This window comes from Dipodomys spectabilis, unplaced genomic scaffold (genome assembly GCF_019054845.1).
Source record: "Dipodomys spectabilis isolate Male_0828 unplaced genomic scaffold, ASM1905484v1 ptg000006l, whole genome shotgun sequence".
Classification (NCBI taxonomy): domain Eukaryota; kingdom Metazoa; phylum Chordata; class Mammalia; order Rodentia; family Heteromyidae; genus Dipodomys; species Dipodomys spectabilis.
This window is the reverse complement of record NW_024870683.1, coordinates 5,748,809-5,768,714: the sequence shown is the minus strand read 5'-3', so window position 1 is coordinate 5,768,714 and position 19,906 is coordinate 5,748,809. Positions and strand designations below refer to the sequence as shown.

Below are 19,906 nucleotides of genomic sequence, written 5' to 3'. Positions count from 1 at the left end.
GTGAATTGAGTCCATCAATATTTATGGTTATTATGGAGAAGTATATTGTGTTTCCTGTCATTTTCCTACTTTCCTAAGTTTTTCTTCTTTCCTTTCCTCCTGTGTTTATTAAGTTAGTCTCCTAATGATATCTATCTGGTATGGATCCCTGATCTTGATTGTTTTCTCCATATTATAATCCCTCTCAATATTCTTTGCAATTCTGGCTTATTGTTTATGAATTCATTTAGTTTTTCCTTACTATTAAAATTTTAGTTTCTCCATCGAATGTGAATGCTAGCTTTACTGGATATATCAGTCTGGGCTGGCAGTTACTGGTTCTCAGGGCTCAGATGATACTTTACCAGGCTTTCCTTGCATTCAGTGTGTATGTGGAGAGATCTCCAGTGATTCCCATTATAGAATAGCTCCTTCTTTGCTTTTGCTGCATGCAAGATTGTTTATTTCCACCCTTTTGTCTACCCCATTTATACAAATGTAAAATTTCTTGGTACAGTCTGCTTGTTCTTGGACTTTCCTTTGGCATATTTTGAGTGTTTTTCCATATCTGTAAATTTTTTTTTCCAGTGCCGGCATTTTGTCTTCAGTACCTGTTATTCTATGGAAATTGAGCCATTTATAATTTCTGTCGTTCCTTAGAGTATTAATCTCATCTTTTAGTGAGATGTGTACTGCATCTATTTTTGAGTGCATTTCTTGTTTGAAGGCTTGGATTTCTTGATAGCTTTTTCCTTTGTTCTTTAAATTGCTGATCTATTTCTCATTTTAATTCTTGACTCATTGGCTCTATCATCTCTTGGATGTAGCATTTGTCTTCCATTTCTTTTTCACTTCCACTTGGCGTTCTCCCCTGTGTGGTTGCTGTCTGGGCTGTTCCCACAGGCCGGTGCAGAGGGGCACCATGCCATCACCACGGCCGGTGCAGAGGGGCACCATGCCATCACCACCCCAGGCTGGGCTGGGCTGTTGCTGCCGGCTGGTGCAGAGAGCCTGGGGTTGTTCGCTGTCACCCCAGGCTGGGCTGGGCTGTTGCTGCCAGCCGGTGCAGAGAGGTGCCACACTGTGGTGGTCGTAGGGGCGGGGGCGGGAGGGGTGTCTTTGTGCAGGTTCTGCGTTCCAAGTTTTGTTTGTATTCTCTGGGTCGGCTCTGGCACTTGGGAGTCTTCCAGAAGCCTTGGGACCCTTGTGGCTCTGTGGTCCCTAGCAGGTCCCTAGCGGGTCCCCAGCCAGGCAGTTTGAGCAGCTCGGGGAGGCCCCCCCCCCCCCCCCCCCGACCGCCAGTAAGAGGTGGGGGAAGGGCCTTCCTGCTTTACCATCTTTGTGTAGGTTCTTTTTTTTTTTTTTTTTTTTTTGGCCTGAGTGCTGTCCCTCAGCTCTAGGCTAGCGCTCTACCACTTGAACTACAGCGCCACTTCTGGTTTTCTGGTGGCTTTTATTGGAGATAAGAGGTTCACAGACTTTCCTGCCCAGGCTGGCTTTGAACCATGATCCTCAGACCTCAGTCTCCTGAGTAGCTAGGATTACAGGCGTGAGCCACCGGCTCCCGACTTTATGTAGGTTCTGAAGTTTTTTCCTTTTCCTTTTTTTTACTTCCCATATTGCTCTGAGTAATTGCCGTTTTGGTTTTGTCTTTGTCGTGGGGCTGGAACTCTGGGCTTGGACCCTGTCCCTCAGCTCTTCAGTTCAAGGCTAGCTCTACCACTTGAGCTACAGCGCCACTTCCGGTTTTCTGGTGGTTTTTATTGGAGATAAGAGTTTCACAGACTTTCCTGCCCGGACTGGCTTTGAACCGCAATCCTCAGATCTCAGCCTCCTAAGTAGTTAGGATTACAGGCGTGAGCCACCGGCTCCCGACAGTAATTGCCTTTTTGTAGCTGTGGTCTCTTGGAGAAATGGAGCATTGAGACCCAAACACTATTTGGTTGGAGAGAGCTGTAGTGTTTCCCTACTTTGCTGTTGCCATCTTGGCCCCTCCCCATCATTTGTTTTGAGACAAGGTCTCACTATAGCTCAAGCTGCCTTAAATTCAGTCATACTGCCTCAGTCTTCCAAGGGCTAGGACTGCATCATTATGCATCATTATGACCCTTTTAACTTTTTCAAATTGGTTTCCTCTTAGCTTGGCTAATGATGATTTTACTGTTATAAAATAAAGTATTATAGATCATTCCATCCTTCATGAGGCGAACATTGCATCTATTAGGAAGGAAATTGAGAAACATAAATTCAGAAAACATTGGTGGGGCTGGGAAGGTGGCTCAGTGGTAGAGTGCTTGCCTTGCATGCATGAGGCCCTGGGTTTATTCCTCAGCACCACAAAAACAGAAAAAGCCGAAAGTGGGGCTGACGCTCCAGTGGTAGAGTGCTAGCCTTCAGTGGAAGAGCTGAGGGACAGCGCCCAGGCCGAGTTCAAGCCCCATGACTGACAAAAAAAAAAAAGAATTGATAGTATGCCAGATATTGTGGTTCATGCCTGCAATCTCAGCACTTGGGAGAACAAGGCAGTTGGATTGAAGTTGGAGACCAGCTTGGTCTACATAGGGATAGGGAAATCCTATATAGGATGGGGGTTAGGAGGGAGAAAAAGAGAAGGAAGCATGGTAGGGGAGAAAATGAATCTACACTGATTTTACTGTTTGTAGTAATGAGTTTGCTTCCTGATAGTATGATCACTAAAGAGCAAATTCGGTGACTCAGATGTATAAATTTGAAAACTTTTATCTGCCACTTACTTCATCTGTTGACTATTTCCCTTGTAAGATTTAGCACGTGAAGAATCCAATTGAAGATTGTAAACAAAGTGCAAAGTAACCATGTAAAAATGTCCATTTTTTAAATGTAGTTTTCAAAATGTCAGACCTCAATACAAGTATTTTAGCACCTAAGAGGGGGAAAAAGGCTTAAAGTGGTACTTGTGGCCAAGCTCTTAAACCAGTGTTTTGTTTTTTTCCTTGGGTATGATGTGATCTAGATTGTCAGAAGCTTCAGCTCTGGTAAAAGAGAAGGTGGTGACTTTGTTTGCTGTGCTCTCTCTCCTCGTGGTGAATGGATTTACTGTGTGGGGGAAGACTTTGTGCTCTACTGCTTTAGCACAGTCACTGGCAAGCTGGAGAGAACTTTGACAGTAAGTATTACTAAGGTCATCTAAAGAATTTATGGTAATGCATAGGTTTGGGTTTATGGCTGGCTTGTTACCCTGAGCTTCTCACAGTGTTCCATGCCAGAGCCAACTGCCCCGAACCATTGCCTGGCCTCTCCCTGTAGGTTTCTGGCACTGAAGTGGGTTGCACATTGGAAATTTATATATATGGAAATACCTCAATACTTTGTGTTCTTTGCAGTACATACTTTTTTTACAGTATTACCATTGTGAACCTAAGTATGAAGAAAGTGTAATGGAGGTGTTTTACCATTCAAATAAAAATAAGAGACCATAAGTAATGGTATGAAATTATCTCCTTTACCAGGAAAAATCCTTTAGTGACTCCCTTAGCTTCAGGTAGACAGAAGATGTGTGTACATAAAGCAGAGAAGGGAATAGAACCTGTGGAGCCAGCTAGATTAACCAGATCTTCCTCATGGGGGTTGACAGATAACACATACTTTTCTCTATATCATTTGGAGGGCATATTATTTATGCATTGTCTCCATTGTCCTAATTAGATATTTTTTTGTTGTTGTTGTGGTGGTGTTTTTTTGTTTTTCAGGGTTTTTTTTTTCCTTTCAGCTCTCATATTGAAGTCAGACAAGGAATTAATGCTAGCAGTGTTAAAGTTTCCAAATGTCAGGGGCTTACAATAAAAGTTTTTTGTTGTTGTTGTTGTTGTTGTTGTTATCAGTACTAGGGTTTGAACTCAGGGCTTTATGCTTGCCTGCTGGCTCTACTAAGTTTTATTATTTATTTATTATTTGCCAGTCATGGGGCTTAAACTCAGGGCCTGGGCATTGTCCCTGGGCTGCTTTTGCACAAGGCTACCACTTGTCACAACACCACTTCTGGCTTTTCTGTTTATGCGGTACTAAGGAATCGAACCCAGGGCTTCAGGCATGGTAGGCCAGCACTCTACCAGTCAGCCACATTCTCAGCCCCAAGATTTTGTTTTACAATATGTGAGTTGAATATCCTCTTTTAGCTGTGTCATTTGGAATATGTGAACTTTCAAGATCTTGTCCACTCAGCTCTGGGAACCTCTTTGGGGTGATTTATTAAGATATATACACTCTCTTTACCCATTCCAGGTTCACGAGAAGGATGTGATTGGTATTGCACATCATCCTCATCAGAATTTGATTGCTACCTACAGTGAAGATGGACTCTTAAAGCTCTGGAAACCCTAATTCACCTTTTAAAAATCTAGCTTGAAGCATGTACTTAGAAGACATACTTATGTGTTTGTTTTTTTCAGGTCAACTTTCTAAAAAAAAGAAAAAAGAAAAAGTATCCCATTTAGCCAAGCATAATTACAGTCTTAAAAAGTTACTTTTAAAAATATATTTTTAAGATTTTAGTTTTTCTGCTTATAACTATGGCAGACATATTACTGATATTTCTAGGAAAAAAAGATGGACTTCTTTGATTATCTAAAATCCTGATTGCAATTTACTTCCCATCATAAAACTTGTAAATACCCCAGTATTCAGTAGCTGTTTTTTAAGATGTTAATAAAGCACACATTTCTGGATACTTTGTAAATAATATTCATCTCGTCAGTATGTTTACTAAAAATGGTGAGAGAACTCATTATCATCAAGTCCTGAGTTCACATTGATAGCAGTTGGATTGACTGACATAAAAACTATCATAATCTCATGGTACTGTCTTTTTTGCTCATTTTGAGCTGTGCCTTCACCTATGTTCAGTCTAACTTCAGGGAATATAGTCCCCCATCTTCTGGTTGGAAATAGTTGCAGGATCAGTTGAGACCAGTTTTGGCATCATCTGTCATGTGGAGGAGGGTTTGGCATTGAAAATGAATTGCTGTTACTAGATAAGCACTATACCTCTTGAGCTACGCCCCCAGCCCAATATGCTGTTCTGAAAAATTAGACAAGAACCTGAGATTTAAGTCTTTTGTAATGATCATAGTCATCAGCTAAAAACATTTCAAAGATAATAAAACTCTTAAATACTTTGCATATGGATTTCTCTTTCACCTTTAAACCAAAGATGTAGGGCTTGGGGACATAGCTCAAGTTGTAGAGGGCCTGCAAGTGGGAGGCCCTGAAGGGGGTGGGGGGGGGGAATCAACTGAGAAATGTGTAGGACTCTTAAAGATCTTATTTCTAGGCTTTCTATGCCCTCCTTTAAGCTTAGCATTTAAGAACAAACTAGTGGGGAAAAGGGGTTTTTTTGGTCAGTCATGTGCCAGGATGCTGTCCCTCAGCTCTTCAGCTCAAGGCTAGCACTCTACCATTTGAGCCACAGTACCACTTCTGGTTTTCTGAATGTTTTATTGGAGTTAAGAGTGTCACATTTTCCTGCCCAGACTGGCTTTGAACTGCAATCCTCAGATTTCAGCCTTCTGAGTACCTAGCCAGCAGCGCCTGACAAAAGGTTTTGTTTTTTTTTAACTTTTGCATTCTCATTTTTTGTGACTTGAATGTGGCCCCATCCTATGCCTGGCACATAATAGTCAATATTGGCTATTAATGTGCAGCACTAAGAAACCTTTTCCAGTCATCATCTGTAACTTATTTCCCTTTTGCTGCAAACCCCACTGCCTTTTGTCTCAGTTAATTTAGTTTATAGCAGTTTTGATCTCTTAAAAATCATGGGAATTGAATATATCCATTAGTTTAGGACTAATATACAACGTAGTTTACGTTTTTTTTTTTTTTATGGTGGTAATGGGCTTTTAGCTCAGGCCTTCACTTGGTATTTTTTTATTTACAGCTGGTTATCTACTTTAGACATGCTTCTAAGTAAAAGTTTTAAATTGGCATGAGGAAAGTTTGTCACACATCAGATACCCCTCCCCCCCACCACTCAATTGTGAGTTTAACATTGAGCTATATCCTCAGCTGTATACTAAAATTATTTGAAGGTAAGGTAGCACTTGGGAGGCTGCATAGGTAGACCCTTGTCAAAACAATCAACAAAACAAAAGCTGGGAATAAAGGACTTTTGCATGAAGCAATCTTTAGTAAAGAAAGGTTAGGGAGGGACCTGAATTGGATTTTTTTTCCCCCGTTGGTCGTGGGGCTTGAACTCTGGACTTTGGCGCTGTCCCTGTGTTCTTCAGCTCAATGGTAAGTGCTCTACCACTTGAGCCACTGCACCATTTCGTTTTCTGGCGGTTAATTGGCAAAGAGTCTCAAGGACTTTCCTGCGCACGCTAGCTTTGAAGAGATCCTCAGATCTCAGCCTCCTGAGTAGCTAGGATTACAGGTATGAGCTATCAGCGCAGTTTTTAGTGAGATAATACATTGGTCCTAACTGCAAAACTTGAAAGCCCAACTTTTATACTTTCCTCAGGCAGTATTTGTTAAATCTTTCAAGACTTGCCGGGCGCCGGTGGCTCATGCCTGTAATCCTAGGTACTCAGGAGGCTGAGATCTGAGGATCTCGGTTCAAAGCCGGCCCAGGCAGGAAAGACCGTGAGACTCATCTCCAATAAACCACCAGAAAATCGGAAGTGGTGCTGTAGCTCAAGTGGTAGAGCGCTTGCCTTGAGCTGAAGAGCTGAGGGACAGCGACCAGGCCCAGAGTTCAAGCCCCACGACCGACCAAAAAAAAAATCTTTCAAGACTTTTAAAAATAGGAACCTTTTTTTTTTAACATGTGTGACTGGGAATTAAACACAGGCTTAGGCTCTTGCTTAGCTTTTTTGCTCAAGGCTGGCACTCTACTACTTGAACCACATCTCCATTTCCAGCATCTTTCTGGTATATTTGGAGATGAGTCAGATTTGCCTGTCTGGGATAAAACACTGATCCTCAGATGTGAGCTGCCTGAGTAGTTTGAATTGTTAAGTGTTAGCCACTGGTGTCTTGCTTTGCCTGGATTTTCTTAAAACACTAGATAGCAGTCCCCTCCAGGGCTGAAGGCTGAAACCCCAGACCCTTCACCAGCAGCCTGTGAATGTACAAGTTACCTGTTTCCTGTTTGCCCATTGGGCTTGGATCTAGGACAAGGAAGGTGAGCCACTCATCTAGTGGGATTGGGAGCAACTGTCAGGAGTGGGGTCATTGGGTTGTTTTCCCCATAACATTCCTGGGCTGTTTTGTAAGACTAGTTAGCAAAAGCTGATGCAAGCTAGGTGCCAGGAATCAACAAGCACTATTTTGAAATGAGGCTTGTGATTTGGTTATTAGGAAGTAGCCTGGGCTCATCAGACTTGATATTGTTCTCTACCACATAAAACTCAACATATACATAAAAGCTTGTCCTTTATACCTATTCATCGAAAATTAAGATTCATGGCACAAATCTCAGGTTCAGTATTCTTAATTTTCTCAGAACCACAGAATGAAGATCTGGGCCCGTAGCTTATATCTGTTCTCAGCTACTCATGATTAAAGCCAGTCCAGGCAAAAAAGACTAACCAGCTAAAAGTTGGATGTAGAGTTCTGGCTCAAATGGCAGAGCACCAGCCATAAGCAAAAAAGGTAAAGGTGCATGTTCCAGCCAAGTTCACATTGAAAACCAATTTAGTGGCAAAGCTCCATTTCTTCTCTACTGCCTGCCTGAATTTTGCTGTCATTTTCCTCACCTCAATCTTTAGGAATGGAATTGGGACAGAGTTATAATCCCTTAAGTTTTACCTAAGAACAATGGGTAGAGATGATCGGACAGCACTGAAGTCCATAGTGAAAACATCAATGGGTAATTTACAGATCTGCACAAACTGGTTTATGGCCCAGCATGTTCAAATTCGACTAGTATACTATTTTCTCATAAAGCAGGAAATTAGGTAAAGTGTTTAAAAAAGATGCTTTTGCTCTTAGTTCCTTAAGGTTATGATGGTCAGTTTAACAATTTCAAGTGAAGAAACCTTTTTTTGAAGGAATTGTGCAGCTTGTTAGCATTCTCTGTGCTTTAGAATCATTTCTATTTTAAGTAAGATGCTAGAAAGTACATCATTTTCCCAACTTGGTAAATTCTGGTCTGATCTTGTTTAAGGTTAACTCTCCTAAGTCACATATGCAGGTATTGGTATTTTCCCTGTGTTGGTAGTTTTCTAACCCTCAATGCAGTCATTCAGTGCTTTGACTTACTACCAAAGACCTTTGGGACTTAACCAGTTTTAGTTTCTGTATTTCAATTATTTGTGGTTGAGAAACCTTGTACTAAAAGATTTGAGAACACTTTTAAAACACTAGATTTTGGTTCTTGAGTAATACCTGGCCTCCACTTTCACTCCCTGCACGTTTGTTTTAAGGAATCATAATTCAATTTTTAAAAGCAAATGTCGTGGTGATCACAGGGGAAAAAAAAACCTGTAGTGACACACTGGAATTACTTTGTAATCAGTATATTAAGGAGACATTTCATACATTTCAGTATTGCTTAAATTCTGGTATCCAGATTTAAGCTTATGAACATATGACTTTAAACATACAGTTAAAGCTATTCATTGTAATTTGCTATACTACCAACATCGAATTACAGTTACTTTGGAGCAAATAGTTTAAAGTAAGCCTGTAACATATCTAAGGAACACCTTCCTAGGTTATACATGCAACTTCTCAATGTACAGGTCTTTTCAATTGCTTTTTTCTACCCAACTCTGAAAGTCTCTTGATACTTAAGGGCTTTATCATGGTTCAAAGGGAAAAAGAACATAACTATTTCCACCAACATAATATATATATGCATATTTATATATGAACACACATATATATATTTAAAAAGATGACAGTGGGGATGCAATTCTAGAAGTGCAAGCCCTTAGAAGCAGCATATGATAAACCTCTTCACTAGGAAGGTATCATTTCTGTATCACTGTTAACACGCTAAATTATATGAATTACGCCACTCTTCAAGTAATAGTTGAGGCAATAAAATGCAAAGGCATCACAATGAGTCCACTTAATACAAATAGCTAGACAAACCAACATTTCTCTACAAATTAATTTCTCTTTTTCAGATTACTAGCCAAATACAAAGTTTTAGCCCCACAGATTAATGATAAAAGGCCATACACCAAAGTCAACACATATACCTAGCATTTCAGTTTAAGCTTTGTCCATGTACACAGCTGAATCAATTACAAGATGTGGTTTAACAGATGCTAAAGGAACTATTTTAAAAGTAGTTTTTACAGGTATTAAAACTTCATCTTGCACACTGAAGTCATCATACAGAGCAAAGTCAGAGCTTTTATATTTGTTTATTCTTCATTTAACTTTTAAAACACTACTACAGTTGAATATTACAACAAAAAACAATAGCAAGTAGTGAGCTTATTATGATTAGTCCTTCACTCATTCACTACTGCATTTAAAATGCAGCAGTGGGTGCTATTCACTGACCCCATTACGAGGTTTGACACTGAACACCACCTCTAGGGTGATGTTCATCATCCTCGTAAGCTTCTCCATTATAATGGCGCCGTCTTTCCTGATTTGGATCAAAGTCCACCAGTTCTACCTGATCCATTTCATCAGTCTCTTCTACTTCCTTCCTCTCAGGAAGGAGTTTTTCCAGCAAAGAGAGTTTATCAGGAGAGAGGAAGCCATTTTCAGGAAAGTTTACCTGAAGAAATAAACTTCTGTTAATTTCATTCCATTATTAGCTTCTTAAAAAGTATCATGGATCCATTTCCCCCAAGGAAAACACAGATGACCGCATATAATCTTAAATTACTTATAATGCCAGGTTAGAAAAGGCTTAGTGTCTAATGTTCAATAATTATGACGGAAGTTCAGGTTTCTATGACTCAAAAATGTCATCTTTGACCCAAACATTTTAATTTAATGTTGTAAGATTGGGGAAAATGTTTATGAATCCTAGTAACAAAACTGAACACTATAAATTTTTTCCAAGAAACCCTAACTCACAGACAAGGGGAAATGGAGCTTAAGCCCTGATTTTTGTAAGCTAACCATTCTTAAATATTTGAGTATTACAACTTACCTTAAACTCAATGATCAGGCGCCCCTTTTCATATGGTCGTCGATAAATTGGCATGCCTTCATTTAGCACACATTTGATATCTCCATGCTTGACAATCTGACCTAAAAACAATAAAGCCAAGTTCTTCCTTAAAAGTATGGCCACATTTTTTGTAAGGCAAGGAAAACAATTTACAGAGAAATGTCGAACTGGTAGGACATTTATGTAGGAAAACAATCTTCATACCTTCTAATTGTGGACTTTCTAGGGGCTACCAAACATAGCTAGGTTTCTTTTTTTAAAAATAACCTCATTCAGCCCAGGAAGTATCTATAGTTCTCAACACTAGACTAGAAAGAGAAGATCCATGTAGTGACTATACCTGGATGAGAAGTGATGACTATGGTTCGGTTATCAAGAGTAGAGATTGGCTTTTGGAAGCCACACAGTGCTTCAACCAGTTGTATGTCCATACACATGAAAAGGTCTTCTCCTCGTCTGTATCAATGCAAATATGGCACATTTATATATTTCAACTAATGATCAAAAAGTACCATCACACAATCATGTTTCCTTGACAGCAACAGCAAGGAAATTACAGGTGCTCCCTGGCACCTGGCTAGTTAATGATACATTGTAACCTATATTCTAAGACAAACAAAAACCTCATTTAAATAAGGATAAATAGCCATTGGCTCACACGTAAAATCTGAGCAACTCAGGAGGCTGAGATCTGAGGATCATGGTTTGAAGCCAGCCAAACAGGAAAGTTAGTGAGATGCTTATCTCCAACTGCCTAACAAAAGCCTGAAGTAAAGCTATGGTTCAAATGGTAGAGAAAGCTCGGGGACAGCTGTCCAGCCTAATTAAGGCCAAGCCCCAAGGACCAGCACAAATAGACAACTAAATATGCAAGATGTCAGCTGAGTGGTTAACTTCTAAGTTTTTACCTTGTAAAAACAGCATGGTCCTTCTGATCTAATACAATGATGATATCTCCGGGTTCCAATCCTGGCTCTTGGTCTCCTTCACCATGGAATGTTATCTTCTGGCCATCTTTCATGCCTGTTAAGATGAATTTTGTACTTTTAGTGCATACTCAATACTAAGGTCCTGTCCCAAAACCTAAAGGAAAAAATATGTATTTGTGGGTGCATGAAAATGTCAGTAACAAGTCTGTGGATACCAAACCTCACAGAAATGAGAACAAAAACTAGATGCAAACAGAGAAGGCTCCAAATCTCACAGCTTATTTCCCAGAGACTTATTAAAGTGGTTAAATTTTAAGTCTACGTTGGCACAGAGACTGGCAAACAGCTTCTTTTCAATTGTTACTTCTAAGCACCTATACCAATTTTTACTCTGCTTAAACCAACTTGAACAGTATTGAAATACAAAATCTGTATGTAAACCTGAAGTGAAAATATAGAATCTAGGCTGACATATGCTTCAGTGGTATAGTGCTTGTCTCAGCATGTGGAAAACCCTAGGTTCTAGTTCTACCCTCAAGAGCTAGAGCAAGAGGGAAAAAAGGACGTTTAACATTAGAACCAAATGGTCAATATCAAAAGTACAGAAAAAGGAATATTTTCCAACGGAGCAAATATATATATATATTTTTTTTGGTCCTGAGGCTTGAACTCTGGCCTGGGCACTGTCCCTGAGTTCTTCAGCTCAAGGTGAGCGCTCTACCACTTGAGCCATAGCGCCACTTCCGGCTTTTTTCTTTCTGCTTATGTGGTGCTGAGGAATCGAACCCAGGGCCTCATGCATGCAAGGCAAGCACTCTACCACTGAGCCACCTTCCCAGCCCTCTTCCTTGGTTTTTTGCTCAAGGCTGGTACTCTACTACTTGTGTCACATCCCTAGTCTGGCTTTTTTTTTTTTTTTTTTGGGGGGGGGGGCCTGTGGGGTCTGAACTCTGGGCCTAGGCGCTGTCCCTCAGCTCTTCAGCTCAAGGATAGCGTTCTACCACTGGAGCCACAGCACCACTTCCAGCTTTTTCTGCTTATGTGGTGCTGAGGAATCGAACCCAGGGCCTCATGCATGCAAGACAAGCACTCTACCACTGAGCTACCTTCCCAGCCCTAGTCTGGCTTTTTTTATAACTAGTAAGTTGGAGATGGATCTCCTTTTTCTTCTAGGTTGGCTGTGAACCAAGATGTGGGTCTCAGCTTCCGAGTAGCTAGAATTATAGGTATGAGCTACAACACCCAGTGATCGTTTTTTTTTTTATTATTGTTTATCATGAGTCTTGAACTCAGAGCCTGGGCTTTTGCTCAAGGATAGAGCTCTACCACTTTGAGCCATAGCACCACTTGCAATTTTTGAGTGGTTTATTGGAGATAAAGTCTCAAGACTTTCCTGCCAGAGCTGACTTTAAACCAAGTCTCCTGAGTAGCTGGGATTATAGGCATGAGCCATGGTGCCAGTGATGGATTTTTCACCTAAGTTTCTGTTTAGAGAAATATTCAAACCTTTTACTAAAAAGGTGGGAGAGTTAACCACCAGAAAACCGGAGGTAGAGCTATGGCTCAAAGTGGTAATGCTAGCCTTGAGCAAAAGACAGCATGTAACGTCTGAGTTCAATGGCCAAAAAAAAAAGGGCTATTAGATACATACTGGTATGCACATACGTATGCACACACATCCTGTGTTTGCAGATTAATGATCACTATGAATTATGTACTTAAACAATTTTTACTTTTTGGGCATGGAAAACATTAAACTAGTCAGTGGTTAACTCATGATTACTATGTAATATGTCCTTCATATACATGCTCTGCCTATTTTGAAGCAAAATCCAGCTATACCCATAAATCCACAAGTATTTCATTATAGACTTTAAACCCAAATACAAATTTCATATTGATAAAATTTAATTTTTTACAATAAGGCAAAGTAACTGTCTTGTTATGCTAGTACTTGAACTCTGATAGGTTTTCCCAGTTGTTCTAAGTGACTCCAAGGTAATGCAGTATAAACTCTAGTACTGATGGGCCAATTAAGGGGGAAAAAAATAGACTTGCAAAGTCAATTTGACAAACCTCCTCTCTTCCCCCACTACTTTTCTGAATGGTCCTGGAGGTAAAGGAGGGCAGTCAGTGTCATGATTCACCTGGTACTATAGTCATCCCTGACATCAGCAGTGGACTGGTCCCAGAGATCTGCCCAAAATACCAAAATCCGAGGATACTAAAATCCCTAACATAATAAAATGGAAAGAAATATCTGCATATAACCACCTGTGAATTTTACCTCTCCATACTTTAAATCATCTCCAGATTAATTGTAATACCCAACACGATATAAATCCTATTAAAATATTTGTCTATTTTTTCAGGGAATAACATGTTCTGTGCAGTCACATTTTTCTTCCCTAAATATTTCCAACCCTGAATACAGTGTGAACACACCCCTGTAACCCACAGATAAAAAGGACCAGCCTGAATACAGATCTATAACCCATAAAGGACCTATAACCCATAAAGCTTTGTTCAAACTATTTAAATGTTTGCTTAAATTTACATGTATTTGTATAATAAAAACACATTGCCCTCTACATTTTAAAACTTCTTTGGTAGCATTAAGAAAAGCTAGATACTGGGCTGGGAAGGTGGCTCAGTGGTAGAGCGCTTGCCTTGCATACCGGAGCCCTGGGTTCGATTCCTCAGCATCACATAAGCAAAAAGAAAAAAAAAGCCAGAAGTGGCGCTGTGGCTCAAGTGGTAGAGCGCTAGCCTTGAGTTGAAGAGCTGAGAGACAGAGCCCAGGCCCAGAGTTCAGGCCCCATGACCGGACCAAAAAAAAAAGAAAAGCTAGATACTGGTGGTTCATGCCACCAGGCTGAGATCTGAGGATTACATCTCAAAGCCAGCCTGAGCAGGAACATCCATGAGACTCCTATCTCCAATTAACCTAGAAAGCTGAGAGTGGCTCTGAGTCTCAAGTGGTAGAACCCTTACCTTGAACTGAAGAGCTCAGGGAAAGCACCCAGGCCCAGAGTTCAAGGCCCACAACCGATTAAAAAAACAAAAACAAACCCCTGCAGACTAGTCTGGGCTACACAGCAAGAACCTCAACTCAAAACACACCACTCAATCAATCAATGTACCAATCCACTATGAAAGCCTTTAATTTTATTTGTTTTTGGGTGCAGTCGCGGAGCCTGAACTCTGGGCCCTGGGCACTGTCCCTCAGCCCTTCAGCTCAAGGCTAGCGCTCTACCACTTGAGCCACAGCGCCACTTCCAGCTTTTTTTTTCTGCTTATGTGGTGCTGAGGAATCAAACCCAGGGCCTCAGGCATGCAAGGCAAGCGCTCTACACTGAGCCACCTTCCCAGCCCCAGCCTTAAATTTTAATAAGCCTACTCTTCACCCAAACCTTGTCCTTTCTCCCCACTTCTGAAGACCCCAATTTAACCACAATTTCTAAAGAAAGTGGGAGAATTATGGCTCAACAAGAAAAGTACGGAGGAAAATGTTATTCAACCATTTATATACTAAGCTAATTAAGGAGATACCATATTACATGAGGAAATTCTGGATCACATATAACCTAAGGATTTTTTAAAATTATAAAACAATTAACTTGCCATGGAAATGGATGGATCGGCACTCACCTTTGTCAATATGAACTTCCAGAATCTTCTTCTCTCGAACTATCTTCCTTCCATTGCAGCTTTTACATCTATCTTTAGGGCTGATCCTTTCTCCATGGCCCTGGCACTCCATGCACACAGACTGAATTTGCTGAACCATTCCAGGTCCTATCTGATGAATTCGTATTTGCATCCCAGTACCTCGGCAGTTGGGACAGCATTCCACTGCCCCTTTTTTACCACCACGGCCTATACAGTTTAAAGAAAATCATATATGAATTTAGTAGTGGCAGACAGAGTAGGATTTTAGCAAGACAGTTCTAAAATACTAGTTTCTTATTATTTGTAAGGTGTTATGGATACTGTTTTAGGAATAGAAAACTCACAAGGAGTCAGTTCAGAATCCAATTAATCAACTGCATATAAAATTCAATGTATGGCATAAGACTGGTTTTACCCCATTAATCCAAGAGTCGGAGGCACTCAGAAGCTAGAAGGCAAGTTTAGGCTCCAATGTGAATTCTAGGTTATTGTGGGCTTCAAAGCTAAGCCCACACTGGGTGCCAGTGGCTCACGCCTATAATCCTACTCAGGAGGCAGAGATCTGAGGATCACAGGTCAAAGCCAGCCTGAGCAGGAATATCCATGAAACTCTTATCCCCAATTAACAACAGAAGTGATGCTGTGGCTCAAGTGGTAGTGTTCTCCTTGAGCTGAAGAGCTCAGGGACAGCACCCAGCCCAGAATTCAAGCCCCATGACTGGAAAAAAAAAAAAAAAAAAAACGGTGGGCTGGGAAGGTGGTGGCTCAGTGGTAGAGTGCTTGCCTGGCATGCATGAGGCCCTGGGTTTGATTCCTCAGCACCACATAAGCAGAACAAAACTGGGAAGTGGTGCTGTGGCTCAAGTGGTAGGGCACTAGCCTTGACTGAAGAGCTGAGGGACAACGCCCAGACCTAGAGTTCATGCCCCACAACCAACAAAAAAAGGTAAGAGTTTACCTCAAAAAGTCAAATAAAGAAAATGAACTAATAGGGAAGAAAAATAAAAATAAAATACGTTCTATTTTGCTAATACTTCTCTAAGAGACTCAGCTTTTAATATTTGTGTCAGTGTTAGGTCTTCAGCAACATTTTCAGTTATGTGAAACATGTTAAAAGACTATACCTTCACATTTGTCACAAATCACATTCTTCTGCAGAGCCAGTTTTCTTGTTGCACCGTTATATAAATCTTCTAAGGTAACTGAGAGTTGATGCACAACATTTTTACCTAGAACAAAATGTTCATGAAGTCCATGTAAATGTTTTGTTTCAAAGCATGACACAAAATGACAAATAACTGAAGTTGAGTTTCACATGGTGTAACAACTGTTGAGTAACCCCTCATGAACAATATTCAAATCATACAGGATTCTCAAATTGTGATGTAATTACAGATAAGGAAAACTGAGCCAAACAATATGTCTAAGGATATACACAAACCTTAGAAATATGGCAATGATAAATACGTCTATAAAAAAATCACTGAATGTTATTTAACTGGGCCCATTTACAATAAAAACAAAACATGCAGTTCTTCAAAGCTTTCACCTAGCATGTAATTGTGTTATGTAGCCAGTTACTTCATTACTTTAACACAGAAAATTCCTATACACTGAGACACCACGGAGATACAGATTCCTACTTCTCAGAAGCATTATTTACCATAAGACCAATACTGGTTAAAGAAAAATTATCTTCTACCACTCTGTAATATTGCATTGTCCAGTATCAGTTAATGCAACGATGGAAAAGCTTTATTTGTATTGTCCAATACAACAGCCTCACAGTCACACGTAGTTATTGGATTCATCGTCTGATGGCTACTTCCAACTAAAGAATTCTATTTTTTCCTCATGTGGTTAGTGGCTACAAAGGAATATGCTTTACATCACTTACATAAGTGGAAGGTTGAGATCACATAAGGATAGTGGGGTTAGAGTCCCTCATCAGGGTTAATGAGTTCCTAGCTAGTGATCCTTCCAATAGGACTTTATCCACCAACAAAACAGTACTGCCTTATCTTATGCCTAATAAAAAGTTCTCCAAATTCCTTTCTGCACATGCTTAATGAGCATTTACTCTCTAAATACATTATGAAACATTCTTTATGCTCCTAGCTTGACCTTTAGTTTAGGTAGTTGGCTTTGGATTGCTTAAATCTTTCTTCTGATCTTAATGTCATAAACTATAAGAAAAATTCCTGCCAGGTCCCAGTGGCTCACGCCTGTAATCCTAGCTACTCAGGAGGCTGAGATCTGAGGATCTCAGTTCAAAGCCAGGCTGGGCAGGAAAGGCCATGAGACCAATCTCCAATTAACCAACAGAAGTGGCCCTGTGGCTCAAGTAGTAGAGTGCTAGCCTTGAGCTTAGGGACAGGGTCCTGGCCCAGAGTTCAAGCCCCACAACCAACAGAAAAAATGATTCTGGAATTTGATTTAGCTCATTTTCCACAACAAAACAAAACAATCCCACAACTCTGAGATAAGCAATATAGGAATATTCCAGTGGTTAACTTTTAGTTCAAAGTGAAATAATTCATTCTAGCAGTGATCTACTCATCAGCCATTCTTTGTTTAAACTACACTGGAAAAAGAAATGACCCTAACTTCTCTACACCAGAATGCTATAAAGCCTAGAGATCATTTTTTCCTAAATAGTAAAATACATATATGTTGAGATTTAATGGACAGCAGGCTACTTGGATAAAACTGAAACAAGATTTAATGGACAGCAGGCTATTTGGATGTAATGGTTCTGTTGTCAGCTTGACTCATGAACTTGAGAATTTAGGTTTCTGAACTTTAATTCACCTTTCTCTAAAAAAATGTCCTTGTAGCTACCACTAGGTTTAAGGGGCAGGGAAATACAAAGGGCTTTGAAATGAGTACTCATCTTTTGCCACTTCACTGGCTTATTTTTAGCTTCATCTAAAAATGATAGCAGAAATCAAACACACTGTTTCAGTTCAGTGTACAATACTATACCAACATGAAAAAAAAAACCCACAATTTAAACTGGGTGAATTTTTTTGACCAGGAACAGTATTTTGCTGCAAGTAGACTGGAATTTTTCATACCTCGCCTTTCTCTCTGCATCCTTCCTCCTCCTCCAAAAAACATATCAAAGATGTCCATGGGGGAGCCAAAACCACCACCTGCTCCCCCCTCCTTAATTGCCTGTTCTCCTCCTTTGTCATATAATTCTCTTTTCTTGGCATCAGAGAGAACCTCATAAGCTTGAGAAATCTGTTTAAACTGTTGAGGAAAAAGTAAAATCCACAAAAAAGTGTTACAAAGCATAGCTACTATATAAATTAGATACAATTTCATAGACAAATATTCAGCTATGTTTAAAAATATACTACTCACCTTTTCTCCTTCATTTGGATTCTTATCAGGGTGGTATTTCAAGGCTAGTTTCCTGTAAGCCTTTTTCAATTCTTCCTGAGTGGCATTGGGTTTGACTCCCAAAACATCATAGTAAGTCGTTTCTTTCACCATTTTCTAGCCTGCAAAGGAGAAAAAGGAATTGTAACCAGCTTTCAAAGCATGGTTTTTAACAATCAGGGCGAAGGTAACCTGTTCTTCCTCAAACTCAAGAACAGTGCCTTCCTTAAAGAGAATCCCTGCAATAATTCAGTTGTTAAATTCTAACAGGAAATACAAGCTAACAACTACCAGGGAATTTAAAAAGCCTTCTAGCAGTTGACTCCTCCCCGCTCCTCCCTTCCTCCCCCCCCCCCCCCCCCCCCCGCAGCAAAGCTACCACATTAGCCTAACTACAACTGTGATCTCGATTCTTCCGGCTCCCCTTCCCCAGAAGCGGTGAAGGCAGCAATCCAAAGATGCACCAATAGGTTCCATCAGTTACTACTACATAATCACTATCTTTGGCACGTCTGATAAAATCAACACACGCTCCAGATAAAGATGGTATCGCGGCACGTGGGGGGATGGGGCAGTGGTTTATGAAACCGGTCTCCGGAGAGCGAGCTCTCCAGGCCCCTCCCTCCGGGGTGTTCCTCAGCCACATTGCTTCCAGCTTACCCACGTTCACCGGCCAACCCTCTCCCGTGCTCCCGTCCTCAGGTACACCCCCCCACCGCCCCCCCTCACACACAACCTCCGGCACTTGGCGCCGACCGTTAAGGTTTCCTTCCTTTCTCCCTCCCGCTCGCCCAGGGTCGGAGGGGTGGAGGTGGGAAGCCCAGCTCACAACAAAGAGAGGGAGGAGAGACCAGAGCAGCGCCAGCCGCAGCCTCCGCCCGGCTCCTCCTGCAACCCCTCACCCCTGCCTCGCTCCGCGCGTGCGCGCAGCGCTGCCCACCCGGCGCGGGCGCGGGCGGAGGGACGCGGCGGCGCGCACGGCGGCGAGGCCGAGGGCGGCCCGGTCCTCGAAGAGCTCGGGGTGGGCGGGGGAGGCCGAGAAGGGCCTCGGGCCCGCTCCACCGCGGTGCCCCGCTGGTCCCCCGCCCCACAAACGGGGAATGGTGGCTCCGGGAACCCTCCGTCCCCTCGCCCACGCGGATCCAACCGCCTCTCGGCTGCGGCTCCATCCGGCTTCTTGGCACCACCAAGCGGCTCCACCCGGGGCCTCGGGGAAAACGCGAGGGCTGAAACTCACCGGTGAGCGGGCTGGGGCCGGCGGCGGAGCGGGAAGGAGCGTGTAGCTGTACGCAGCTAGGGCAGCCGCCGCTCCTCCAACCTCTCTCCGAGCGTTCTGGAAAGTTCCGCCCGGCCCGCCGCAGCCGTCGTCTTTTGTAGTCTAGCCCGGACGCGTCATTCGCCGGAAGTCCCGCCTCTCTAGCAGCTGCCACCGCCCCGCGGTTACCTAGGCAACGGCGCGGGGGCGCTCGGAGCCGGCTGAGCTGTGCCGAATGGCCTTGTTGGGGGGGCAGGCGCACGCCTGCGTTTCTGAGGCTCCTGGAACCTTCTGGAGCCTTTTTCTCCATTCCCGGGGGGCAGAGGGCGCCGAGGTTGTCCGCTGGAAGGGGCTGTGGCCCTGGAGCGGTGCGGTTCCGTGGCACATTCCCCCGCCCCCCCACCTCGTTCCAAATCAGTGGGCAGCCGGGGAGGCCCGGCGGAGGGGGGGGGAGCTGGTCCGCGTGCGGAAGGGGAGGGGGCTTCTCGGCACACAGGCCTGCTGTGTGTGTGTGTGTGTGTGTGTGTGTGTGTGCGTGTGTGTGCGTTCAGTTGGGAACCTGCT

General features: G+C 42.2%; 2 protein-coding genes and 1 non-coding gene across 3 annotated transcripts in view; 2 read left to right on the top strand and 1 right to left on the bottom strand.

Annotated features, from left to right (window-relative positions):
* Smu1 (SMU1 DNA replication regulator and spliceosomal factor) overlaps positions 1-5,136 on the top strand; it is a 38,130-nt gene extending 32,994 nt beyond the window's left edge. Inside the window, exons 11-12 of the mRNA XM_042696833.1 lie at positions 2,972-3,124; positions 4,240-5,136. Of these exons, the coding sequence (XP_042552767.1) occupies positions 2,972-3,124; positions 4,240-4,338 (252 nt within the window). The 3' untranslated portion in view covers positions 4,339-5,136. The remainder of the gene's footprint in view (positions 1-2,971; positions 3,125-4,239) is intronic.
* LOC122124371 lies at positions 3,164-3,294 on the top strand. Its single transcript, XR_006150529.1, has one exon. It is a non-coding gene; the product is annotated as a small nucleolar RNA SNORA42/SNORA80 family (small nucleolar RNA).
* Positions 5,137-9,316: 4,180 nt separating the features above from the next.
* Positions 9,317-19,446, bottom strand: Dnaja1 (DnaJ heat shock protein family (Hsp40) member A1). Its single transcript, XM_042695846.1, has 9 exons — positions 19,325-19,446; positions 18,070-18,209; positions 17,778-17,955; positions 15,825-15,929; positions 14,680-14,907; positions 11,008-11,122; positions 10,440-10,555; positions 10,079-10,179; positions 9,317-9,697 (listed from the first exon to the last, which is right to left on the bottom strand). The coding sequence occupies exons 2-9, from the start codon at positions 18,199-18,201 to the stop codon at positions 9,479-9,481; spliced, it is 1,194 nt and encodes a 397-aa protein (XP_042551780.1). The 5' UTR covers positions 18,202-18,209; positions 19,325-19,446; the 3' UTR covers positions 9,317-9,478.
* Between the last annotated feature and the right edge of the window lie 460 nt (positions 19,447-19,906).